Source organism: Nyctereutes procyonoides, unplaced genomic scaffold (assembly GCF_905146905.1).
Source record: "Nyctereutes procyonoides isolate TBG_1078 unplaced genomic scaffold, NYPRO_anot_genome, whole genome shotgun sequence".
NCBI lineage: Eukaryota > Metazoa > Chordata > Mammalia > Carnivora > Canidae > Nyctereutes > Nyctereutes procyonoides.
In genome coordinates this window covers 10,347,898-10,373,109 of record NW_026575033.1, presented here as the reverse complement: position 1 = coordinate 10,373,109, position 25,212 = coordinate 10,347,898, and the positions used below count along the sequence as shown (strand labels likewise).

The following is a 25,212-nucleotide window of genomic DNA, read 5'->3' as shown; positions in this document are numbered from 1 at the left end:
CAGTCTTTCCCTCATTATCCTCCTCTGTAAATTGGGGATCAATGCTGCAGTTACCTCGTGGGGTTATTTTGAGAGCTGTATGATTGGATACAAGCAAAGTGCAAAGAACAGCCAGGCACACAGAATGTGCTCGAGAAATATTTGTGGTTTTCATCACCCATTCCTCTAGCCTTCACCCCAGTCCCACTAGATATTTAGATGACTAATGTCCTCACCTTATTTAGGTCTTTGTTCAGATGTCACCTAGAAGGTCTTACCCTGACCACCTTATTTATAATATTTATCCCCCTGGGGGGATGGGCAAGACGGTGGAAGGGCAGTTAGAGGTATAGGCTTCCATTTATAGAGTGAGTAAGTCATGAGAATGAAATGTAAAGCCTAGGGAATATATTTTTTTTAAGATTTTACTTATTCATGAGAGATACAGATAGCAGAGACACAGACAGAGGGAGAAGCAGGTTCCCCACAGGGAGCCTGATGTGGGACTTGATCTCAGAACCCTGGGATTATGACCTGAGCCAAAGGCAGACACTCAAGCACTGAGCCACCCAGGTACCCCAAGCATAGGGAATATAATCAATGGTATTGTAACAGCTTTGTATGGTGACAGATGGAAGCTATACTTGTGAGCACCCCATAATGTGTATAGATGTTGAATCACTATGTTGTACCCTTGAAACTAATGTAATATTATGTTGTCAACTGTACTCAAGAAATTAAAAAATAATTTTACCGCCTCACTTGTCATCACTCTGTCCCCTTACTCTGCTCTATTTTTCTTCATAGTACTTATTGCTACCTGATATTATAGCCTGTGTCTGTTGTTTATAATCTCTACTATATTGGAAGCTTTATAAGATCAGGTCCTTTGACTTTTTCACTGCTGTACCCTCAACACCAAGAGTAGTGCTCAGCACAGTGTAGGCATTCAATAAATATTTGTTGAATGGATGAGTAAGATACTTAGATTTATCTATGTGTTTACTAATTGTTTTGTTCATCACTCCTTGCATTTCAATCTTTTTAGATGCAGTTTCTTCTTTGCTGAAGTATATCCTTTAGTAGTTCTTACACACATCTCAGTTGAGGGTAAGCCCTCAATTTTTGTCTCAAAATATCATTATTTCCCTGTCACTTTTAAATGATAGTTTAGTATAGAACACCAGATTGGCAGTTATTTATTCTCTGTGTTTTGAAGATGACATTAGTAATAGTATTATTTTTGTTTTCTGGATGATGTCATTATTCTAACTGTAGATAACTTGTTTTTTGTTTCCCATTGTCCTCCTGATTTTGTTTTTGTCTTTTATGTTAAACAGTTTTTGTGATGACTTATCTAAGTGTGGATTTATTTTTACTTACACTACTTAAGACCTGTGTTTTTTTTTTGTTTAAAATTCTTCGTGCCTTTAAAAAACATTTTAAACATCATTTAATACTCTATAACTGATGATTCTATTATCAGAAGTTATTGGGAGTTTTATCTTTTTTTTTTTTTTAACTTCTGATGGTTCGTTTGTGGTAAAGTTAAGAATGTCTCTTCAAGGTTTTCATCATTCTAAGGTCCTATTAGAGGGACATCACACATCGGATTTGTGTGTGGGGAAAAGGGATATCCAATATAATTCTTAAAATATGGATATGTATTTAGCTAAATTTTAAGCTGCTTGGATGCAGGGGCTATCTCGTTTTTTGTGTCTGCACCTTTTAAAAAGAAGAACAATCTTAGAACTTGACTAAAAGAGAGAACTGTGAGATATCTAAAGTCCAACTGATATTATTTTAATATCTGTAGAAGTTGTGTAGCCCTTATACCCTCCTTGTAAGAATGCCAAATTAAGTAAATAAATATTTTAAGTTTTTCAAGTTTAAAGGTCTTTAGAGTTACATGGAAAACACAAGGCTTATCTATCTTTTTAGATAAGGAAGAGCAAATTACAATTGAGTAATTACCTTCCTGATAGTGGTGGAATTCTACCATTAGACTAATGAATTAGTGATGTAATCATCCCCTCTTCCCCAGCTTTTGATGACTGGTATAGCAGCTTTAAATAAGATTAGTGAGTGTGTCCCATCAAAATTGGTGACAAAAATTTCGTTACTATCCCGGCTGTGGATAATGTCAAAATGTTAAGAAAGAAACCCCTATGATATTAACTGGGTTTGTATAATGTTTGGTGTGAGAATATCTATAGCTCCAAGTGTTATACTAGCTGACATTTCTGGTTAAATGTTACCTTTGTTAATGTGGATGATAATTGTCTTCTGTAGTGGCTAAGCATCTTTCAACTCTAGGAAGATTTAAAATTAAGAATAGAAATGTCTCACAGAATCAAAGCCACAGAAATAATATTTTTCTGTTAAGGAATATGTACATATTTGTTATGGCTAGTGAGAGTGATAAGCATGCAATTCCAACGTAAAACGTATTAAGGAATAACGGGATATCTGTGTCTTTTTTTTAACATAATTTATGTTAAGGACTTTGGGGAACATTAGGAGAAGTTTAGGCTTATAAGTCTAATTTACTAGACTTATGAAAGTATTTATATGTAAATTATTATGCTTTATTGAGTAAGACAGTTGAGGAACTAAGAAGGAAATAAAGTATATTACATTTGTAAATGTAGGTGAAAAATTTTGGTAGAATTTAATTAACCAGGTGGAAGTGGGACAAAACATTTATTCAGAAGCATCTCAAAAATGACTTCTAAACTCTGCCACTCTTATACATAGGAAAAGATATATAAGCTGAATCTAAAAGCTTTAAGGAATAACTGAATTTTTGCATTTTTTACTTTAGTAAGTTGAATATTTTAAAAATCAAAGAAAGCTTCTGAAGATCACAAAAATTACCCTTGCAGATACAAAACAACTCATATCAGCATGACTTATAGTATTCAATGTATTTCTGGATGTGATTAATTTGTTAGATAATGAGGGAAGACTTAATGTGGACTTTCATATTATATAGCATATATATTGTCTTGCATTCATTAAGATTTCAGATAGTTATTGAAAAAACTAATATTTTAAACAGACTCCTGAATATATCATAATAAAATATTTATTTTTAATCTGATAGCACAAACAACTAAAATTTCTAAAATTCTTTTTGGAACTGGAATTTATCATTAAAGGTTAACTTTTGTGAAGTCACTTGATTTATGCAGGAGATGTCACTGCAATTCAGTAGGGAAAGGTGAGTCTTGTCACTAAATGCTTCTGGGTTAATTGAATATTTATGGGAGGGGAATACCTCACACCATATAGAAAAATTAAATTGAAATAGATCATTACCAAAAATGTAAAAGGTAGTAAGAATATGCTTCCAGAAGAAAACATGGAAGGATATTATCATGATCTAGGCGTAGCAAGGATTTATTAAACTGGACACTAAAGTATTAAAGACAAAAGATTGATAAATCAGAATTCTAAAACTATGAACTTTTCTTTGTAAGAAGACACACCATTAAGAGAGTGAAAAGACAAGCCATATACTAAAAGATATTTGCATTGTGTATATCTGACAAAGGACTTCTATCTAGAATATATAAGGTATGACAGTCAATAAGTAAAGGTCAGACAACTGATCGAAAAAAAAAAAGTAGACTAAAGACTGGAATAGTTACTCTGCACAAGATCATGTTTACGTGGCCAATAAGCATATTGTTGAAAAGGTGCCCAATCCATAGTCCTTCAGAAAAGGCAAAGTAAAGCCACAATGAGATACCATTACACCCCCACCAGAATGGCTAGGATGGATCAACTGGTATACATTGTTGATGTGAATATAAAATGGCATCACCACTTTGGAAAACCGTTTGGTTATTGGGTATATTTACTAATGCTAATCTTACATATACCCTATGATCCAATATTCTATTCCTGGGTACATACCCCAAAGAAATGAATGCTTATATTTACCATGAACATAATTCCCATATTCATGGAAGCTTAAATAATAACCTCAAATGGAAAACAGCTCAAATGCTCGTCAATAGTAGAATAAGTAAGTTAAAATTATATTTACATAATAGAATACCACACAACATTGAAGAAAGATAAACTCATGCTACATGCAGGAACACAGATGAATTTCATAGGTAATGTTGAAAAAAAGAAAAAACACAAAGTATGTACTGTAGGATTCATTTCTCTGAAACTGAAATAGGCAATCCTAATCTATGATAATAAGGTCAGAATAGTGCTTACCTCACTGGCTGATACTAACTAAAGAGGAACCATGAAAAAATTTTCTGGGATGTTGGGAAATGTTATCTTCATCTACTGGTGGTTATATAATATTAAAATTTATTGAGTTGTGTGATATATGGACATTTTACTGAACATATGTTAATATCAATGAAAAATAGATTTACAAATTTTATGAAGTATTATCTCCACTTAGGAAGAATGTGAGGCTTACAGATGTTAAGTGATATGCTCATATAATCAGTAACTGGTGGACCTGGGAGTAAAAAGAAACGCAGGTTTTAGTATTCTAAGTCTAATGCTGACTTCAGCTCACCATACTGTTTCTCTGTGAAGGTAGGACTAGTGTTTGCAATGTTTTTATGTCAATATAACATCCAGCATAGTTCCTGTACTTATTAGGTAAAGAACTATTTACTGATTCAAATAGCAGTCATGTATTTGATGAGACTGAACATTAAAATCCTTAATCATTAATGCCTAACTTCAAATCATAGGTCCTCTAATTTCTATATGAGCTTTGTTTTTTGCCTCCTGATTTCTTAACTATTTCTCTTGGACTCAGAAGTCTCGTATATTGACTCCTAGTTTTTATGTCAACAATATCATTATGAACTACTTGGAAGTTATATTTCTTATTTTTTTTTATTAGATAGGGAAAGAGATGTTTTCCTGTTTACTTAATTCTGGAGTTATTTAGATTAATATAATAGCAAAATAAGATTATTTTTCTTTCTTTTCCAGACGTTAACTTTGAGCAATCTGGCTTATGTTCTTGGGCAAATCTAGAACCTGTTCTAAATTACTTATATCAGAATTCTAACAATGTATGAACAAAAAAATTAGAATAATTATTAAGCAGAATGCTAGAAGAAATAGAGTTCAATAGATAGGAATCAAGAAGGAGCCTATATAACAATTGGAGAAAATTGTGTTAGTATTTTAGATCATGTTTCTTAATATGGTGTAGAATGAAGGGCTTTTTTGAAAAAAGTCTCTTTCCCTTTGACTTTTGGAACCAGGGAAGGGTGGTGCTATAATTCAGACAATTCTCTTTCTGTTGCCTGATATTTTATGGAGACTTGCCAGATAGAAATCTAGTAGGTCAATTAAGAATGTGAACTCTGGGGATCCCTGGGTGGCGCAGTGGTTTGGTGCCTGCCTTTGGCCCAGGGCGCAATCCTGGAGACCCGGGATCGAATCCCATGTCGGGCTCCCGGTGCATGGAGCCTGCTTCTCCCTCTGCCTGTGTCTCTGCCTCTCTCTCTCTCTCTCTCTCTCTCTCTGTAACTATCATAAAAAAAAAAAAAAAAAAGAATGTGAACTCTGAGCCTATGTCACTAGGATATGTGTACTTCTGGAACATGCCAATAACTTTGTAGCAACTCTGTAATTTCACTTTTTAGGTGCTCAGATCTTTTACTTTGTGTTGTTGTAGTATAATCACATTTAAAGTTTTATTAACTACTGAGTAGGTGATATGAATAATTGAAATTTATGCAAGGCATAAGGGGTCACAATACAATAGCTTCCATGTACCCACCAGGGAATTTAAGATAAAGAACTGTACTATTACCTTTGAAGGCACCCATAAGCTCTTTTGCATCCTATTCCCCTCCCTCTCCTTCAGAGTAAGACACTGTACTGAACCTGGGATTTATTGTTGCCTTGCCTCTCTTTTAGTCCATATATTTGTACCCCAAATGAAATCCTATGTTGCTCACTCTGTGTGTCCTTTGAATTTACTTTTTAACATAACGGTCCTGAGATTTATCTGTTGTTGTTGCATGTGGTTATAATTCATGTTCACGTGTATATTGTATCCAGTATGTGAATATATAATAATTTATGTATCTGTTCTGATATTGGACATTGGGTTGTTTTCAGATGTTTGCTAGAACAAGCAATGTTGATAAGAACATTTACATATAATATTGATAGGTAATATGGCTTAGAAAGGAAATACTGGATTTTGGGGGAAATTAGGCTTATTTGCATATGATAGAAAAAGGCACATTTCTTCCCATTTTTAGAGGGAAATAAATATAGGAGAAATGAACAGAGTGTAGACCATCTAGTCTTTTATCTGCAGATCTCCAGTTCTCTACATTTGGAATACTATAAGCTAGTACAGTGTCATCTTTTCTTTGACCATTAGGGCAGAAGTTGATGATGCTGTGTAACCCTACTGAAGTCTCTTTTTAAAAAGAGGCCAATGAAAGATGCCTTGAGACATTTTTTACACAGCCTGGAAGCTGTCACTGAGTCCTGAAATTGAAGCATGACATTGTGCAGTGATGCGCTAATGGAGGAAGTACAGAACAGAATCAAGGATGTCCTTTGGGAAGCCAACAGAGTCTGTTACAAATGTAAAATCAAACTGCAGTGAGATGGAACTGAAGACTCACAGCACAGGCACACTTTCAATGAGATGTGCAACTTGCCACAAACAGCACATCTGGCTTCCCAAGCAGTTTCATTCAGACCATTTATGAGCCCATCAGAACATTGAGTGGCAGGACAAGGTCAGCAGCAACAAGCATTTGGAATGCAGCCTGTGTAAGAGCTTTGAAATAATTCTTCTCCCAACACAGCTTTCCTGAGCTGGATGCGTGTGCAAAATGGACTACAGCAGGATTCCTAAGCAACTGTTAAATAGCAAGCCGAGGTGGGGAAGGCACAAACTGAGAAGGTAGAAGTGTTTCAAGATTCACCACCATTCAGTCAGTCTAAGCAATGAGGGCTGGTGGGGCATGCTCAGCAGCTGACGAGCAGCCTGGGATGCAGCTGTAAGGGACAGACTTTCTGTTTGGGAGCAAAAGCTTCAGGCCGGCTGTGCATCTAAAAAGCAGGCCCACAAACAATGATGGACTATTTGAATAACAGGCGCAGCTGCTAATAGAAGGGTAAACTTGACATCTGTGGGGAAGAGATTGTTGCTCTCGTTTTATTGTCTTTGGCCTTACCCCTGGGTCTGATTCAGGAAAGACATTTATGCACACACAAGTATATAAAAATAAAAGTAAAGTTCTGCTCTACTACTTTCCACTCCTTCACCAAAACAGAACGAAAATTTCGTCAGAGTAGTGGTGGCAATGAAACTCTAGGAGGAGAGAGTGTGACATTTTTAGTTTTTGATCAGTCTCATCACATTTTTAATTTATTGGCAGATGCTCAAAAGACTAATCATGCACTAGAACCAATACCACAATTATATCTTTATATTTGAAAATGCCTCGTAGCCATTGTACTATATGGTATTTTCCAATTACTTTCTGTGATTTCTTTCTTCTTCCGGGGCCTAGCATACTAGTGGCTGTATATCTCCTAGTAGGTGATCAATAAATACTTGTTTAGCTGGACTGAACTCCAAGGATTCCTATGTCAGTAGGTAATAAACTGATGTCCAGTTTTCACCAGGTTCTCTTATCCTTAGCAGTTCCATGAGGTGGTCTAATTCTAACAGTCTGAAGATGCTCTGTTAGACTTGCAGTATATCAACAGTGTTTTACCTTTGTTGCCTCAAGTTTGCATCCTTCTTGGCTTTTTGTCTTATTTTCTTGTTTTGCTAGGTTCTCAGTTATATACATATGTCAGTTCTGATGTCAGGAAGAGAAAGTCCATGATGAATTAGATGAATTAAAAGCATGAAGTTGGAAAGGGATAATAATAAGTATGGCAAATGGGTAAAAAAAAGGACTACCCATATATACAAATATAAAGGCAGAGTGGTAGAGAGAGAAAAGATAGGAAAACAGAGGCACAGACAGTCCAAGGAAGAAGAATTAAGAGATTAGGCACAGAGTGGATAGTGTCCCCCAGCACCTAAAAGAGACACTAAATACTGTGCTAGTTTAAAATCTCAGAATTTTCCAATTGACATGTTTCGTGTTACATGAAATAAAATGTGCCATTTGTGTGTATTGTTATGTTTACGTATTTATCAAAACTCTTAAAATTGAGGTATACTTGGCATTCAACATTATATTAGCTTCAGGTATACAAACATAATGATTCAGTATTTTTATGTATTGTGAAGTGATCACCACAGGTCTAGTTAACATCCTTCATCATATATAGTTATCAAAGTTCTTAATTCACATGTGGGAGCCTGTATAATTTGATTTTTTTTCCTTTGGCACCTTCAAAGCGTGAATAACGTTTTCACACATAAATTAATCTGTATTTAAAAAGATTTCATTGTTTAGCCCTACCACTTATAATTTGATGAATGAAATGTTGGATTTTTCTAGTATAGAAGCAGAGGAAATCATCTTGATTGTCAGTAAATTAGTCAGCTGTGCAAATAGACATATTTTGAATTCCTGTCCTTTCAACTTTTAATGCTTTTGTAAAAATCGAAGTGTGTAATTGACATTTAATATACTAGTTTCAAATGCTTTACTTTTTTCAAAGTTACTTAGTTTTGGCTTAGGACAGTAATGAATAAAGTAATTGGCTTTCCATTACACTATTATTAGATGGAAATAGTCTGTATTGCCCTCTATTGGTGATTAAGTTATTTTTTGACAAAATAATTGCTGTTACACATATTTATGTGTTTAAAAATTGTGAAAATTGTGTCAACTGATATATCTTTACAGAGAAGCACCTTTTTTTTTTTTTTTTTTTTAATGAAAAGCACTTTTAAAAACCGACCTAATTGTGGTAGCCATGAATTGGCAAAAGGGGGACAATTGAGATTTGGGGCTTCTTGATTTAATAGTTTTATTGACTGAAGTAGTTTGAAATACTTTTGCCTTTGATTAATTTTCATTTTAATTTTTTCTTACCAGAGCTCCACCTCAGATAAGGCGTCCCAATCGAGAAGTAAGACCTCTGAGGAAAGAAATGCCAGGAGTAGGAGCCCGGGGACCTGTAGGCCGAGCACATCCTATATCAAAGGGTGAAAAACCCTCTACAAGTAGAGACAAGGATTATAGAGCAAAAGGAAGAGATGATAAGGCAAGACTCTCTTTGTAACTCATTCCCTCGAAGCCCATGACTTTTGGTATATATTATAATTTTTTTGGCTTTTCAGGGTACCTCGGTTTTGATGTGGAAGAGATAAGTAAAACAGTCTGATTAAAAAACCTAAGCAGTCTTTGCATTTTGAAGACCATTCTGCAATGTTAATGACCTTAGAAGTATACTAAAAAAGAACACACAGATTTTTAGTAAGATGGATCGTGGAAGAAATATTCAAAATAAAGTTTTAAAACTTAAAATATATTTTAACATGTATTCTAAATTAAAATGAACAATAAATGAAAATAGTTGTAGGGGAAAGACTTATAAGGATGTAGATTTTTTTCTCTTAATGAATTTTCCTTGGTTGGAGTTCACTGTATATATTTACTTTATCTGGGAAATTGTTGGGTGAATGAACATAGTACTAGGTGGAAATTCTGTCCTGCCCTTAAGATGGATTGGAGGTAATCTTACAGAGTAGGGAAGCCAGGCAGGATGACCTGACACATTTTTAGCCTTAATTTTAGTGATGCCATTTCCTGTTTCCATTGTGACATCAGACATGAATGATAATGATTATTGGATTGCCACCAAGAAGTTTTAAATTCCTGTAGCTAGAGATTCAGGATATGTTCTCATGTTGATGCTGTGATATATATAATGAAAATATAACTTCAGGGGCACCTGGGTGACTTAGTAGTTGAGCATCTGCCTTTGGCAGAAGAGGGAGGAGGGAAGGAGCCTGCTTCTTTCTCTGCCTATGTCTCTGCCTTTCTCTGTCTCTCATGAATAAATAAATCTTAAAAAAAAAAAAAACAGAAAAGAAAAAATATAACTTCTCACTTAATAGCAAGTTGTTATCCTTCAAAATAAGATGGCTGTTTGAATTATTTTTATGATGTATAATTTCAATCAGTAGATAAGGCCTCTGCACAAACAACTTTCCCAGGCCTTGTGCATATTTAATCTGTGGTTTGAATAAAACTTTTTTTTTTTTTTTTTAGTATTTCTATTCATGATATGTAGATTCAAAGATAGATTCTATTTGATTTTTGTATTTTGTCAGAGCTATTATACCGTAGAACAGTAAGTGATTCCAACTCTGATCCTTTTTGGGATTCGTGAGGGCGCACTAATTACTTACTTACTCCTGCTGGTTTTCCCTCATTATCAAAAACCACCTGAATGGATACTTAAAAATCTCTGTCTTATGTGTCATCTTTGCTTCCCTTGTTTTTCACTTTTGTTGGCTAATCTTGGTTTGCATTTTAGAGCATAAAGTATGGGCTGAAGTCCAACTCTTGCTCTGCTAGGAGCTTTTAGGTAAACTTTTAGAATTAGGTGGGGAACTTTCAGTCTTTACCTTCATTTCACATTAACACAAGAGAATAACCTTAGTCATGGCTTACTGGATGCCTCCCTGCTAGGCACCATTTCCAGTGATTGGACAGTAATTCAGGAAACAATCCCATGAAGTAGGTACTCATCTTGTAAATGAAGAAACTGAGGTAGAGAGCCGAGGCCTTAGCCCAAGGTCATAGAGTCAAAGCATGGAGCTTGGAATGGAATCTGTGAAGTCACAGATCTTTTTCTTCTTTATTTTAGGATTTTTTTCATATTATGTAGTTATCCGTACCTAACTAGATTAAAAATGGGATTAGATTTGAAAGGAGTCCGAGAACAATTAAATAAATGTTGATTATTAAATGTGATTTGTAAGCAAAGAACAAAGCAATGAGGCAGCATTTGTTGAATGTCAGATTCTTCTGGAGATTGCAAATTGTCTCTTAAAAATTTCCAAATAATTTTCTAAATCTTATTCTTTCATTGACATGTCAGTACTCAGAATGTCACTGGAAAGTAAGCCCTTTATTAAAAAAAAAAGAACTCTACAGTTGTTTGAAGATAAAAGATGGTTTTTGAGTCACTCTGGACACAAAGGGGACTACAATTTGTAAAAACAAACTCATGCAGAGTTTATTAGAATTTGAAAAGTGTACTTGGTTCAGTTATGGTTCTTATGAGCACTCAATGTCCTTTAGAATTTTAGTGTCCTTAAAACTTACTGGAGGCTGTGGTAGGGTTTGAGAATGCTTAGGTGAAACTGACATACCCACTGCCTTTGAATATGCTATTTTGACAGTGAGTACTTTGTATTGGAGGGCTCCTCAGAGGTACAGTGGTCCCCAGTATCGTTGGTTCTGTGTATTGCAATCAGATTAAGAAAAAAAAAAACAGATTAGAAAATTCAGAAGGCATTAATGAGAGTAAGGACACTGTAATTTTTAGAAAAAATATTTAATTATATCAATATATAGAAAAACTTTAATTATGTGATTATATATTGGTGTATAGTAGCTCATGATCTCAAATGAACTTATTATTTTGTGTCGTGGTCAAAAGTTTGAAAGCTGCCATCATTGTACTTCAGCCAGCCACTTAACTTTATAGATGTAAAAAAAAAAAAAAAAAGTGAGGACAAGAGAAATTATATATCTTACCCAAGATTCTCAGTATCTGGATTTTTAAAAAAAAATTATTTATTCATGGGAGACAGAGAGAGGCAGAGACCTAGGCAGAGGAAAAAGCAGGCTCCCTCTGGGGATCCTGATGCGGGACTCTATCCTAGAACTCCGGGATCATGACCTGAGCCAAAGGCGGAGGCTCAACCACTGAGCCACCCAGGAGCCTAGTAGCTAGAATTTTTTTTTTTTTTTTTTTTTTTTTTTTAGTATCTAGATTTTTTAATTTAGTGTTGCAAACTGGGTGATGGGGCAACTAATAATAATAGCAGTAGCAGATGTTAATCTTCCTTGAGTACACTTAACCTGTACTAGCCCCTTTTTGAAGTTTTATATATATATTGATTGGCTTATTTAATTCCTATAAATACTTCTTGTGACCTCAGCATAATTTTCCCTGTTCTACATATGAAGAAATTGAGGCACCAGAGTCGTACCTGCAAGTGTGTGGGGGGACTAGGAGTCGAACTCTTTATCACCTGAGCTTTTAATCAGTATGCTAGACAGCCTTTTGTTTCAAAATGCTTATTACTATCATATTTTAATATATCATGAATACTTGTTTCTTGTAAAAGAGTTCCCTTTCATTTTCTGGGAATGATTAAATCTTCCCTACCCCTCTCTCTCTCTCTCTTTTTTTTTTAAACTGTTGACAAGCTTCAGATGAGGTCCAAGCTTAAAAATACTGTTTTTCAGCAAGTAACAATCACTTTGTATAGCAATCTATTGCTCAGCCCTTACAATTTTTCTCTCCATGAGGTCCTCAGAGTCATCACAAAGCCAGTTTCTTACCCTGTTTACTTGACACACTTTTGATTGATTGATTTTAATTTAAATTCAGTTAGCCAACATATAGTGTATTATTAGTTTCAGATATACTTTTTAATAATTCATCAGTTGTAATACCCAGTGCTCATCCCATCACATTAACATACTTTTATTATGTGTGTGCTTTGTTTTAGTCATACTTGCAGGGACTAGGAATACAGACTAACAAAATGTGACTCTTGGCCGCACGTTGAATATTTTCTTATTGATGAGAGGGAGTGAGATGAATCAATTGACCTTGACAGCTATATTTTTCAGTCTTATTTGAATGTACCTGAGAAAATTTGATGTATTATTTTTTAAACTATTGGAGCCTAGAGTTAGTATAGAAATATAATGGAAATAATAAATGCATTTTTTATTAAAAAAAAGATGGTCTAAAAATATTAGGTAGCAGAGGAAATGTTTTTGTATTGTAACCAAAAATAAATTTAATTCACAAAGCTCTGATTCGCAAGTATTTTTAAGACTATGACTTTATGGTTAATTAACTTTTAGTGAAATGAGCAGTGCTTCTATTATGATCTCATGATTAAAGCTGTGTATACTTTTAAATAGAATTCAGATTAAAGTATGGTAAATTATATTCATAGAATTGATTTAAGGTTGTTAAACTTAAAGGACTTCATTTCATTGAGTTAAATGTAACAAATGGCCCTTTTTGAATACTTTCCTTCTCATTACTGAGTAAATGTAGGGATGTCTGATGTGAAGAGATACTGTAAACTGAATTGAGAAGTGTTGATAGGTGATTCTACAAATCAACAGTGACTTGAGAAAAACTTTTCTTTTTCTTATGAAGAAAAGGATACTGTCATATGGGTAAACTATTTGATGAATGATGATCATCCAACTAGTAGTGTACTGGTAAATGTTGAATAGTTTTAGAAAAAAGTGTGTGTATATACACATTCACACATTTATTATAAATCTGATATAAATGATGCATAGTACATAATTTATAAATAAATATATTGTACTCTTTATTGTAAATTTTGTAGAACTAATGGACTCTCACAGAATACCTTTGCTGATTTTTGCTCATCTCTTATATCTGTAGCCAACCTATGGTTGCAGTTAATAGATGACTAAAAGTATAGTTCTTTTTTTTTTTAAAAGACTTTATTTATTCATGAGAGACACAGAGAGAGAGAGAGAGAGAGACAGAGACAGAGACACAGGCAGAGGGAGAAGCAGGCTCCACACAGGGATCCTGACGTGGGACTCGATCCTGGGTCTCCAGGATCAGGCCCTGGGCTGAAGGCGGCACTAAACCACTGAGCTACCCGGGCTGCCCTAAAAGTGTAGTTCTGACCTGAATGCTGGTGTTGGTATTCTTTTTAATTAATGAGATGAAAGTGAAATAATAGAAATGTATGTTGGTAGTTCACTCATTTGTCAATTATTTGAGCAACTTTGATGAATCAGGTAATAGTTTCAAATCCTGGAAAAATATTTTCTTAATTTTTGTGCAATTTATAATGTAAGAGCTGCAGAAATGACATACTTTTAAGTTTCATCTGCATTATTAACATATTCCCTATTATTAAGTCTAGGCCATTAACAAAACAATAAATCAAGCCCTGGTCTGTAGCATCAGCTGATTTCTGTGGTGTAAATACTTCTACTTTGACTATTTCAAGTTACCAGCATAATGTCACTGACCTCAGAGTTGAGCTGAGCTTGGACATCCCTGTGACTGTGGGCCAGTGATTTTTTTCTTTTTATTTATTACTAATTAGTAATTCTGATGTTGGGTAGCTCACTACCTAGCAAGAGCAGTGACCACTTTGTTAAACAGATCTCATTGTTAGAAAATTGTTTTGCTGATCTGAAATTTATGTCTTTTGTTACTTTTTATTGGTCCTGGTTCTTTCCTTTGGAATAATATAGAGGAAATAGAGGTAGATAGGTCAGTTGGTCATGTGGCTCCACTAGTGTTTTCTTCTTCAGCTTACATGTCTCTAGTGTCCTTGATCTTCCTCTGTATGATGTAGTTTTGAATCATTCATTGCCCTGGATATTCTTCTCTGGGTGCAAGTCACTTGTCATTTGAAATGCAAGACCCAGAGCTAGTAACTGACCGTCTTTCACTTAATCTGCCTGTGTGAGAAGACATACAATAAAATGCAAAAACCGTTATTTGTGCTTTAGGCCAACTTGTGTCATTGACTTTATATGATATTGGGTTAGTCACTAATTTTAGCCTCATTTTTTTCACATAGAATGATTAGTCAATACTAATGAAAGCTCATTAACAAAGCTTTCTTGATAAGGGTAATTTAGACGTTAGTAAAAAGATGCTAAAATATTTTCTTTAATGAGGAAAAAGGTCAGACTGCATGCTAAATATCAAATTCTTGCTAATGTTTTTTTTTTTTTTAATTCTTGCTAATGTTGACCTTCGTCAGTTAATGTGGCAATCTAAAGAAAGACTTCTAAGATCATTTCAGTGTTACTGCAGCTTTTATTATTATTATAAATTGTTCAGGTACTATCTTGGGTGAGGTTATCTTTTATTGCCTGAAAACTAAGTCTCTTTTAGGTATTAGTATTACAGTTAATCTAGCTCATTAACTGAAACCACAGTTACTTATGTTTGATGCCCTATTGTAGTTTATCTGAGTATTTTTTTTTTACATTGTTTTATTTAAATTCAATTTGTCAACATATAGTATATCACCCGGTACTCATTCCATCAAGTGCCCTCAGTGTATGTGAGTATTTGTTTTTTTTTTTTTAAGATTTTATTTATTTATTCATAGACACAGAGAGAGGCAGAGACACAGGCAGAGGGAGAAGCAGGCTCCATGCAGGGAGCCCGATGTGGGACTCGATCCCAGGTCTTCCAGGATCACACCCCAGGCTGCAGGCGGCACCAAACCGCTGCGCCACCGGGGCTGCCCTGTATGTATTTGTTATGAAGGATGATGGTCACCTTTTTTGTTGGTTTCCCAATGTAACCAAATTAATTATTTATTTTTAGTTTCCCTAAATCTGTTGTTTAATAATCTCACCATTTTGACTTGGAAGAGTTCCCAGAATCTTTTTTGGAGTACTTAATTTGTATTCAAATCTTATCTCTATCTTTGATAAACTTTGGATCCTAGGACAAGTCATTTGACTGATTTAACACCCATATTTCCTCTTCTGTGAATTGAGAAGCTTGACCTTGAGTATTACTAGAATGCAGACTTTCTGTCTCTGCTTCTAGTTCTCTACCCTATCCTTTTTCCACACAGTAGGCAGAAGGGTCATTTAAAAATGTAAATCAGATCCTGCCATTTCCCGATTCATTTAGAATAAAGTCCAAGCTTCTCCCTCTGGCCTTTTGGGCCCTAGGTGAGCTGGCCTCTGCCTGTCTCTCCAATCTGTGTTTTGTTTGCTCAATACCTTTTAATGACATGGACCACTCAGTTTTTTCATAGCATTTCACAGTTTATGATTATGTATGTTTTTGTATTGTTTACTTGTTACTGTTTCCCCTATTAGACTAGATGGTCAATTGAGGGCAGGTAGTGTATTTTTATTCACTAATAAAACCTACTGAAATGTATTAGATATGCTCACATATTTATTATTCTTTTAAATCCTCTGATTCTTACTACTTTCAGATAAGTGTACAGCTCTTTCTTTCCCTTGGCAGTGTTTATCATGTCTTTTCTACCACTGGGCATTCCTATTAAAATGGATGTCTACTTATTTTTTTTAATAATTATTTTTTGGTAAGTCTCAGATTATAATGGCGTTTGAATCAAGTTAGGCTAAGTCTTAGATATATCAGTTTCTGTTGCATTCTTTAGTTGATTTATTTCCAGAAGAGTTTTAAAAATGATTAGAGAATTTCCAGTGATTTGTTTGAATGTGATTTTTAGCCTTTCCTACCTGTATTATAAAGTGTGATTTTAGGCTGAGCTTATTTTAAATTTGTAGATACTATGTTTGTTGTGTAGATATGACACAAACTTACTCTTTTTAATATTGTCAATATTGGTATCTATCATCTGAAACATAAGAATCTTATTGAAAATTGAACTAATATTGTCCCTGTGCCACCCAGAAACAGTAAAATATTCATTTTTTATGTCAAGTCACCAAGAGCACTGTTTGGTCATTTACCTAGTTAGTTAATGAGTTCGAGCATTTGCCCAAGGGGAGCCATTTTAGTTCTCTGTCAGCACTTATGATCAAGCCTACGGTTTATCTCAGATGAAGTGTGGTAAGAGAGGTTCATTCTGTTTTCTCTCTTTAGACTTAAGCTTAGGAAATTCATGCATTTTTTTTTTTTACTATTTTCTCTTTCATTTTAGTATTAGGCAGTAACTGTGGGACTGAAGCTCTAGGGAGATATTTGGCCCTGTCCCTTGAAGTAGTTCTAGTGGTTAACTATCTCTAGCAACTGAGCGCATTTCATTTAAAGCTTGAGTAAATCTTGGCAGTACCCATAGAAACCAGAGCATGTAATTGTTTTTTAAAGCTACCATATTATTAAATAAAGAATTTAGGATAAAGTATATTGCTTTAGTGGTCTTAATAATACTATTTAAAAAGATCCTTTTACCATGATCATTACAGTCACTTTATGATGTGGTCCAAGGACTTTACTAGGAAGAAACCCTGAATCCTGGGGGGTGAAAACAGGGAAAAGGCTTTGCAAGATGCAGTTCAGAGTCCCAAGGCCTTCCTCCTCTGTAGCCTCTTTCTTAGCTTTGGCGAATCATAGTTTGTAAAGCATTTAAGCTTTAAAAAGTTAGTCATGAAGTGGTCTGATGTTATGCAAAGGCCATGGGCTCAGGGAGCCAGGAAAAGCTGCATTAAAATCTCTACTCAGACATTTAATAATTATGAACTTGCTTAAATTACTTCACCTGAATCCTAGTTCCTTATTTGTAAAAATAAGGATAACAATACATACCTTGTGGGTATTAAATGAGATAATATATGTGAGATTTATTGCCGTGTAGTAGGTTCTCAGTAAATTAATGTTGTTTCTGTATATTCTGTATATTGTCTGGTGGTGGTGGAAATTCCCTGCACCCACAAATCCAGAAGTATCTAGTAAGGATCATTTTAGTCTTACTTGAAACTATACCCCCAAAGATATAAATTTGATGTGTATAATACAGTTGGCCAATTTATTGGTTTCTGATGAAATCAACAGGGGAGGGTGGCATTTGAGTAATCAGAAAACACATTCTTAAAAAAAAAATCACTTTTAAGATAATTACATTATAATATTTCAAAAGCTCAGTGATGTTAACTAAAATTATCTTGTTATTGACCAGTGCTTTTTTTATACCTGTCTCTAGGGAAGGAAGAATATGCACGATGGTGCGAGCGATGGTGAAATTCCTAAATTTGACGGTGCTGGGTATGACAAGGATCTGGTGGAAGCCCTGGAGAGAGACATTGTATCCAGGAATCCCAGCATTCATTGGTAAGTCTATCAGTCCTTGAATTAAAGTAACAACATTAATGGTTGGCTTGGTGTGAGCCTTATTATCCATGTTTGTGACTTCTTCCTTAATACATGTATAGAATTGACAGGACAGTTCTTCTTTCAGAATATAACCAAGACATTTTACATGTTTACTTGATGTTGACATAACTGACAAAGGTTGTTAATTGAATAACGTGTCCTATTTAATCACTGCAGTATATTTTCACTCATTTTATGCAGTATTAATTAAATAGTGCTCTTACTATGATAATTTCATGAATAAAAAAACTTAAAAAAAGTAGTATTGACCACAAGTCACAGGTGTCCGTGAATAAGCATGAAACTTTGCTATTCTTGTAAAGGGATGACATAGCAGATCTGGAAGAAGCTAAGAAGTTGCTAAGGGAAGCTGTTGTTCTTCCAATGTGGATGCCTGACTTTTTCAAAGGGATTAGAAGGCCATGGAAGGTGAGCATTTATTAAAATAAAATAGGTATAAAAATGATGCTTGCATGATAATGAATGACAACATTGGGGCTTCTTTATGCATTTGTTACACAGTAGTGAAGGTTGGGGGAGGTCTGTGTACTACACCCTAAATACCTGGATTTGAATTTGTAGTTGAGGTGTGTCTCCTCTGCATGGCAAGAGAGGAACAGAGTGTTGAAACTGCAGTCTTTAGTAAAGTCACTTGCCTTCAGTTTGCCAGGCTAGGGATTAGCTTTAAGAATTTTCTAGGTATCTGTTTCTGTAAATAAGTTAACAAGCAAATTAAATAGTAGATAGTCTTGTAGAATAAATATTTGATCAAATAAATACTTTCTAAAAGTTGGCACTAATTATTTTGATCACTTCATTTAGGCTTGGTATAATTCTCAGACATTGCCCTCCACTTTAGAATAAAAAGCCTGCTCAGGACTAGTTCCTAAGTCTACTGTTTTTATTTTAGCATATTAAAAAAACCCTTCCAACAATGGCTGCATGGAACTTTTTTTGGTATTCGTCCTAGGCAAAGGCTTCCTTGAGTCCGATCCATAGAGTGAAATAAAACACTCTTCTGAATTAGCTAGGAAGGTCTGTTTCTCTTTTCAATATCTCTTCCTTTTTTTACATGCCTAAAAGTTAAGATGAGGAGAAATTGTGTATCTATTTACTCAAATAGCTTGGAATACTCATAGCGTTTTGATTGTCTTCTACAACTTAAAAACTTTTATGGACTCTTATAGATTTACCTAATTTTGGTAACATTCCCTTTTTATTATAACTTTTAGAACAATATTTATTAGAGAAAAAAGTCTTAAAATAGGTATTGAAAGAAGTTTTAAGACAGGCATGGTAGGTATAACCAACCTATCTTAATGAGCCTTGTAAGCCTTTACCAAGAAGGTGATTTGCACATGTAGAAAAATCATCTTGTGAAGGATGGACTGGAGATGGTCATAAATGGATGCTGATGAAGAATCTGAGGAAGAGGCTGTTGTAATAGTCGATCTGAACAATGAGGATCTGAACAAAGGCATTTGTAATTGGCTAGTGAAAAATGGGTGGGTTTATGAGAGATGTTTAAAAGGTAATGATAACATTATGACGGATGGTTTATAGGGAGAGGTACAAATTATGTTACTCCCAAATTCCAGGCTTGAACTGAAGGAGTATGCAATTACTTCTGACACCAGCTACCCCTAATTGGGCCAAATCTTACAGGTTGAAGGTACTTCTCCATGTGATTGTCCTTATTTCAGATGCCAAGTGCAAACTTGGGCATCCCAAGGTCACCCTCACTTCTGGCCAGCTGGCTATAAATTTGGGGGTTCTTACTACCCCCCTTAGGTTTGGTAATTTTCTAGAATGACTCAGATAACTTAAGAAAGCATTCTACTTACAATTACAGTTTTATCATAGCAAAAGGAGGCAAATCAGAAGTAGCCAAAGGAAGAAATGCATAGGGTAAGATCTGTGAGGATGCTGAAAATGAAACTTCTGTTGTTTTCTGCACACAGAATCATGATGCTTTACCCTCCTAGCACCTGGGTGTGTGACAATCCATAGAGTATTGCAACAGGGAAGCTTACTCAAGCTTCAGTTTCCAGGGTTTTTACTGGATTTCATTACATAGTCATGATTGGTTAAATCATTGCCTGTGTGTCTCAGTTTCCAGTCTCCCTTCTTTCTCTACGTCTTGTTGATATCCTATGGCTCAAAGCCCCAATTCTTTAATGCCATGGTTGGCTTTTCTGGCAAGGCTAGCCACCATCCTGAATCATCTCATTAGCATAAACTGTATAGGGGCCCACCATGAGTCACCTCAACATAAAATTTCAGGATTCAAATGAACAACAGAAGCACTCCTGTCACTTTGGAAATTCCGAGGATTTATAGTTTTCTTCCCAGGAACTGGGGAAAAAGACCAGTCAAATTCTTTATTATATAAGGTGCATACACTATGAATTGGTACTGAAAATTGGGAAGAGGGGCAGATTTAAATAGAAACAAAATATGTTTAGGTAAATACTCAGTAAGTAATTGGAAACAGGTCTGGAGCTTAGAACAGAGTTTGAATTTAAATTAAAATCGTGATAATATGGGTGTGGATGAGATTGTTCAAGGAAGTCTATAAAGGAAAAAGAGCAAACGGTTTGGAATTGCTTCAAGAATATAAAGGGCAGGGGGAGGAGGAAACCTGAAAGGCAGTGAAGAGAGTCATGAGTAGGAGGAGCATCAGGGAAGAACTGTGTCATAGAACTAACATAGGGAGGAAGCACTTCAGGAAGAAGGGAATGAACATCAGGTAACAGCACCAACAGAGGTCAGGGAGAAGGAAAGAAGATATGAGATGAAAAGTGACCACTGGATTAGTAAATTAGGTAGTTTTAATGAATTAGTGGAGGCAGAACTCAGATTGTAGCTCAAAAAGAAAAACTAGTAAGCATGAAATTTTTAAAGAAGGTTGGCTGAGAAGGTAAAAAGTGGATAGTATCAAGGGGATTCGGAGGGTTGAGCAAAGGATTTTTTTTTTTTTTTTAAACAGGACAGATTTAAGTATGTTTATATACTGGGGGAAAGAGCCAATAGAGAAGGAGATATAGGAAATAGAGGAGATAATTGAAAGAATAATTCATGAGGAGCTGAAATTTATAAATATTGTACTGTGTGATTCTATCTATGTACAGAGACTGATGTTGGAAATTAACTCCTATTGGAGGTGCCCACATGAAAGACATTACAGGAACAGAGAGGGCATTCAAAGGGGACATTAGAGAAATAATGAATTTTGCTATAGCTGTGCTTATACTATTAGTTGTTTTTAGTTTTCAAAAATCCATCTCATGCAGTTATAAGCTCCTTGCAGAGCAAAAAAACAGTTACTAAAGTAGTGTTTCAAATCTTCTTTCTGGGTGTCAGAATTCTATAGGTAGTGTTAACCTTAAAAATAAAGCTGTCATCACGCTCCCTGCATGGAGCCTCCTTCTCCCTCTGCCTATGTCTCTGCCTCTCTATCTGTGTGTCTCTCATGAATAAATAAAAAATCTTAAAACAAAACGGGACGCCTGGGTGGCTTAGCGGTTGAGCGTCTGCCTTTGGCTCAGGATCTAGTCCCACATTGGGTTCCTGTATGGAGCCTGCTTCTCCCTCTGCCTATGTCTCTGCCTCTATGTCTCTCTGTGTCTCATGAATAAATAAAATCTTAAAAAAAAAAGCTGTCAGTTATTTTATCAGCAAAAAATGGGCTTATTTGAGAATAGCAGAGAATTACAATTTGGGACAAACAAGCTATAGCAATAGCCAAGTCTGGAGAACAGAGGAGAGGAATACTCTTTTTTATAGAGAAAAGGGAAAATTGGGAGGGTTGTTAGTAAAAGCCTATTTGAGTAAAGTGTGAGGTTACAGTGTAATGGTTTTTCATTGGCTGGGTTATGATACTCTTTCATTGACTAGGCTGTTGCGAGGGGGAGGGTAGGGGGTGGCGATAGTAGCTAACACAGATAGACTTGCAAGACAGGTCTCTTCCAGTTGGGTCTGCAGTTGACTAAGAGTTGTAGAGCATGAGAGCTCCCCCTTGTGGCTTCGTAGCTCTATTTTAAAGGAGTCTTCCATTAATTTTCACACTAGAAAAGAGTTTGGACAGTTTCTGAATTTGTGAAACTTTATATGTGCATAATTTTCAAAATTTAAATCTCCAGAAACCTATTAAATAAATAGGACAGAATTCTTCTTAAGATTACCAACTACTATACAAAAGAAATGTGATGTTCACTGGTTATCTGAACTCCCATTGAAAGTGTGAGAAGAAAATCCAGTAGTCTTCAATAGTAGAGGATTGGTGTTATTGAATAATTTTTACTTCTAGTTGATTTATTTTTACAGAAGTGTTTGTGTTTGTTTTCAAAGATAGTAAGTAAAATTTAGTTTTTAGTCTATATTTAGTGGCTCTTTCATCACTAACACTGTTTTATATGAACATTAATTGTCTAGCATATTAATCTGATAAAGTGCTAGCTAAATTGAATATTCTTGAATTGCCACTGGATTTTAGTTACCTTCTTAACTAATAAGTGGATCTCTACTTTGTTTAAGAACTGTAGCATGTTTTGTGGAAGACAGGTTTTGTCTCTTTGAAGGGCAAGGAATGTATAATTCTACTAGATGTGGTAGGAAATGTCTTAATTTCATTATGTTTAAACAGAGCAGTCACTCTTAAGCCATGCTCAAGACTATACATACTTACCTTCTTCCAGGTAGAAAATTGGGTAGGTTCTTTTAAAACGTATCAGAAGATTTCTTACTGTCTGGGCCTTTTGTTAGCCCATCCCTGAGTACCTCTCATTTGAGGCATTTTGTGAAATCAGTCTGCATTTTTTTTAATCTGTGAAATGATACTCATGTCAAATGCACCATGAGTGACATGGTGACAGTTGAGTTTCTTTTTTGATGGGGAAATTTTTTATGTACATCAATAGCTGATGATATTTTATAAGAATACATTTTAATTTGATAAAACATTTAATACAGATTTTGAAATTTCAGGGTGTACTGATGGTTGGACCCCCGGGCACTGGTAAGACTATGCTAGCTAAAGCTGTTGCCACTGAATGTGGCACAACATTCTTCAATGTTTCATCTTCTACACTGACATCTAAATATAGAGGTGAATCTGAGAAGTTAGTCCGTCTGTTGTTTGAAATGGTGAGTGTTATATTCAGATTTCAAAGTACTGTTTCTGTAGGCGAATGATATCCCTTTTATATCCATTTACCTAGGGATCTGTTTTTGTTTTTGTTTTTTTAAGATTTTATTTATTTATTCATGAGACACACAACACACACACACACACACACACACAGGCAGAGACACAGGCAGAGGGAGAAGCAGGCTCCATGCAGGGAGCCTAATGTGGGACTCGATCCTGGGACTCCAGGATCATGCCCTGAGCCTAAGGCAGACGCTCAACTGCTAAGCCACCCAGGTGTCCTGGGATCTGTTTTTAAAAGGACAAATGGAGTTGTAGTTGAACAGTTCTTGACACATGAGTAAGGTATGGGGTGGTGGCTTTTTTGGAGGGTTGATGTGTCTTCAGTGTTTCTTCCTCTCTGAGATAAGGGCAGCTTATCCAGTGAGGGTGGAAGACACTTTGGAAGTAATATGTATGGTTTGATATTTCAGGATTTCTAATGAGCTGGTTGGGCTGAGTATATTTTAGTATATATTTTAAAAATCAGAAATTAGGCACCTGGGTGGCTCAGATGGTTAAGCATCTGTCTTTGGCTCAGGTCATGATCCCTGGGTCCTGGGATCAAGTCACATATCAGGCTCCCGGCTCAGTGGGGAGCCTGCTTCTCCCTCTCCCTCCTGCTTATGCTCTCTCTCTCAGTCTCTGTCTCAAATGAATAAACAAAATCTTTAAAAAAATATATAAAAATCAGAAATTGACCTATCGTTAAAGTTTTCCTTTTTCATTAGGGACTTGCAGTAGTTATTTAAGAATATATATTTGAAGATGGAGATTGATAATTTATCTTTAAGAAGATTTATATTAGGAAATTTTCAAACACAAAAGTAGAAATAATAGTACTATGAATCCCCATGTATCTGTCACCCACCTTCACCAACCATCTAACTTTTATTTTTAGAAATATCCATTTTCTGATATAAATGATTTAATCTCTGTCAGTAATCAAATGGTGGCATAAAGCAGTGAGAAATTTCTGCCTTTTTTTTTTTTTACCATTATTTTAGGAGGAGGAAATGGCATGAAAAAAATTCAGATTATTTTATGAGCTTATTGAATGGTTTCTTTAAAATGTTTTTTTACAAAGGCTAGATTTTATGCGCCCACTACGATCTTCATCGATGAAATAGATTCTATCTGTAGTCGAAGAGGGACCTCAGATGAACATGAGGCAAGTCGCAGAGTCAAGTCTGAACTACTCATTCAGATGGATGGTAATTGATATTTAATTACTGTCCACAAGCTGTTATATTTCCTTTTTGAATTTTGTGTAGATTCATATTGGTGGAAATTCTCAGTGAGTGGACTAAAAGGCAGCCTGAATTTATTTGTAATCATTTGTTCATCCACCCACTTGTTCAGTTTGTTCATGCACTGAGATAGCATTTATTGCATACATGTTGTGAATCATGTACCATTCTAAGTTCTGAGGTTACAAAGAAAAGGAATGTCATGGCTGGTAAGGGGTTTACTAGGCCTGCAGAGGTTCCAAAGATGTGGTCCAGGGCCCCAGGGATCTTTAAGGCCCTTTTAAAAGGTCTGCAAGGGTAAATCATTTTCATGATAATAGCAAGACTTTATTTGCCCTTTTTCATTCTCATTCTCTCATGAGAATACAGTGAAGTGTTTCAGAGGCCACAAGACATTTGGGATGCCATAATAGATGGAAAGCAGAAGCAGATAGGAGAATCTAGCTATTCTCTGTTGAGTCCGACATTAAAGAGATTTACAAAAATGTAAGAAAATGCCACTGTTTTTACTAATTATTTTTGGTTTTGAAAAATATTTTCCACAAAATGTTATTTATATTAATAATAGATTTATTACTTTAAAGTGAATTAAAAATTCTCAGTTTTAATTTCTAATGGTAAATATTGATTGATCTATTCCATACACACAAAAGCTCTGTGGAGCTCAGTCATTCTTAAGAGTATAAAAGGATCATGAACCAAAAAGTAGAACTACTGATGTAGTTGGGAAGCAGGCCACTTAACAATACGTCATAAATT

General features: G+C 35.2%; 1 protein-coding gene across 2 annotated transcripts in view; it reads left to right on the top strand.

Annotated features, from left to right (window-relative positions):
* The window catches only part of KATNAL1 (katanin catalytic subunit A1 like 1), a 79,326-nt gene that overhangs the window by 34,836 nt on the left and 19,278 nt on the right, over positions 1–25,212 (top strand). The window contains exons 4-8 of one of the 2 annotated variants that reach the window (XM_055317319.1): positions 9,012–9,180; positions 17,846–17,973; positions 18,339–18,444; positions 22,987–23,160; positions 24,291–24,417. In XM_055317319.1, the coding sequence (XP_055173294.1) occupies positions 9,012–9,180; positions 17,846–17,973; positions 18,339–18,444; positions 22,987–23,160; positions 24,291–24,417 (704 nt within the window). The remainder of the gene's footprint in view (positions 1–9,011; positions 9,181–17,845; positions 17,974–18,338; positions 18,445–22,986; positions 23,161–24,290; positions 24,418–25,212) is intronic. The other variant, XM_055317321.1, reaches the window with a different exon arrangement.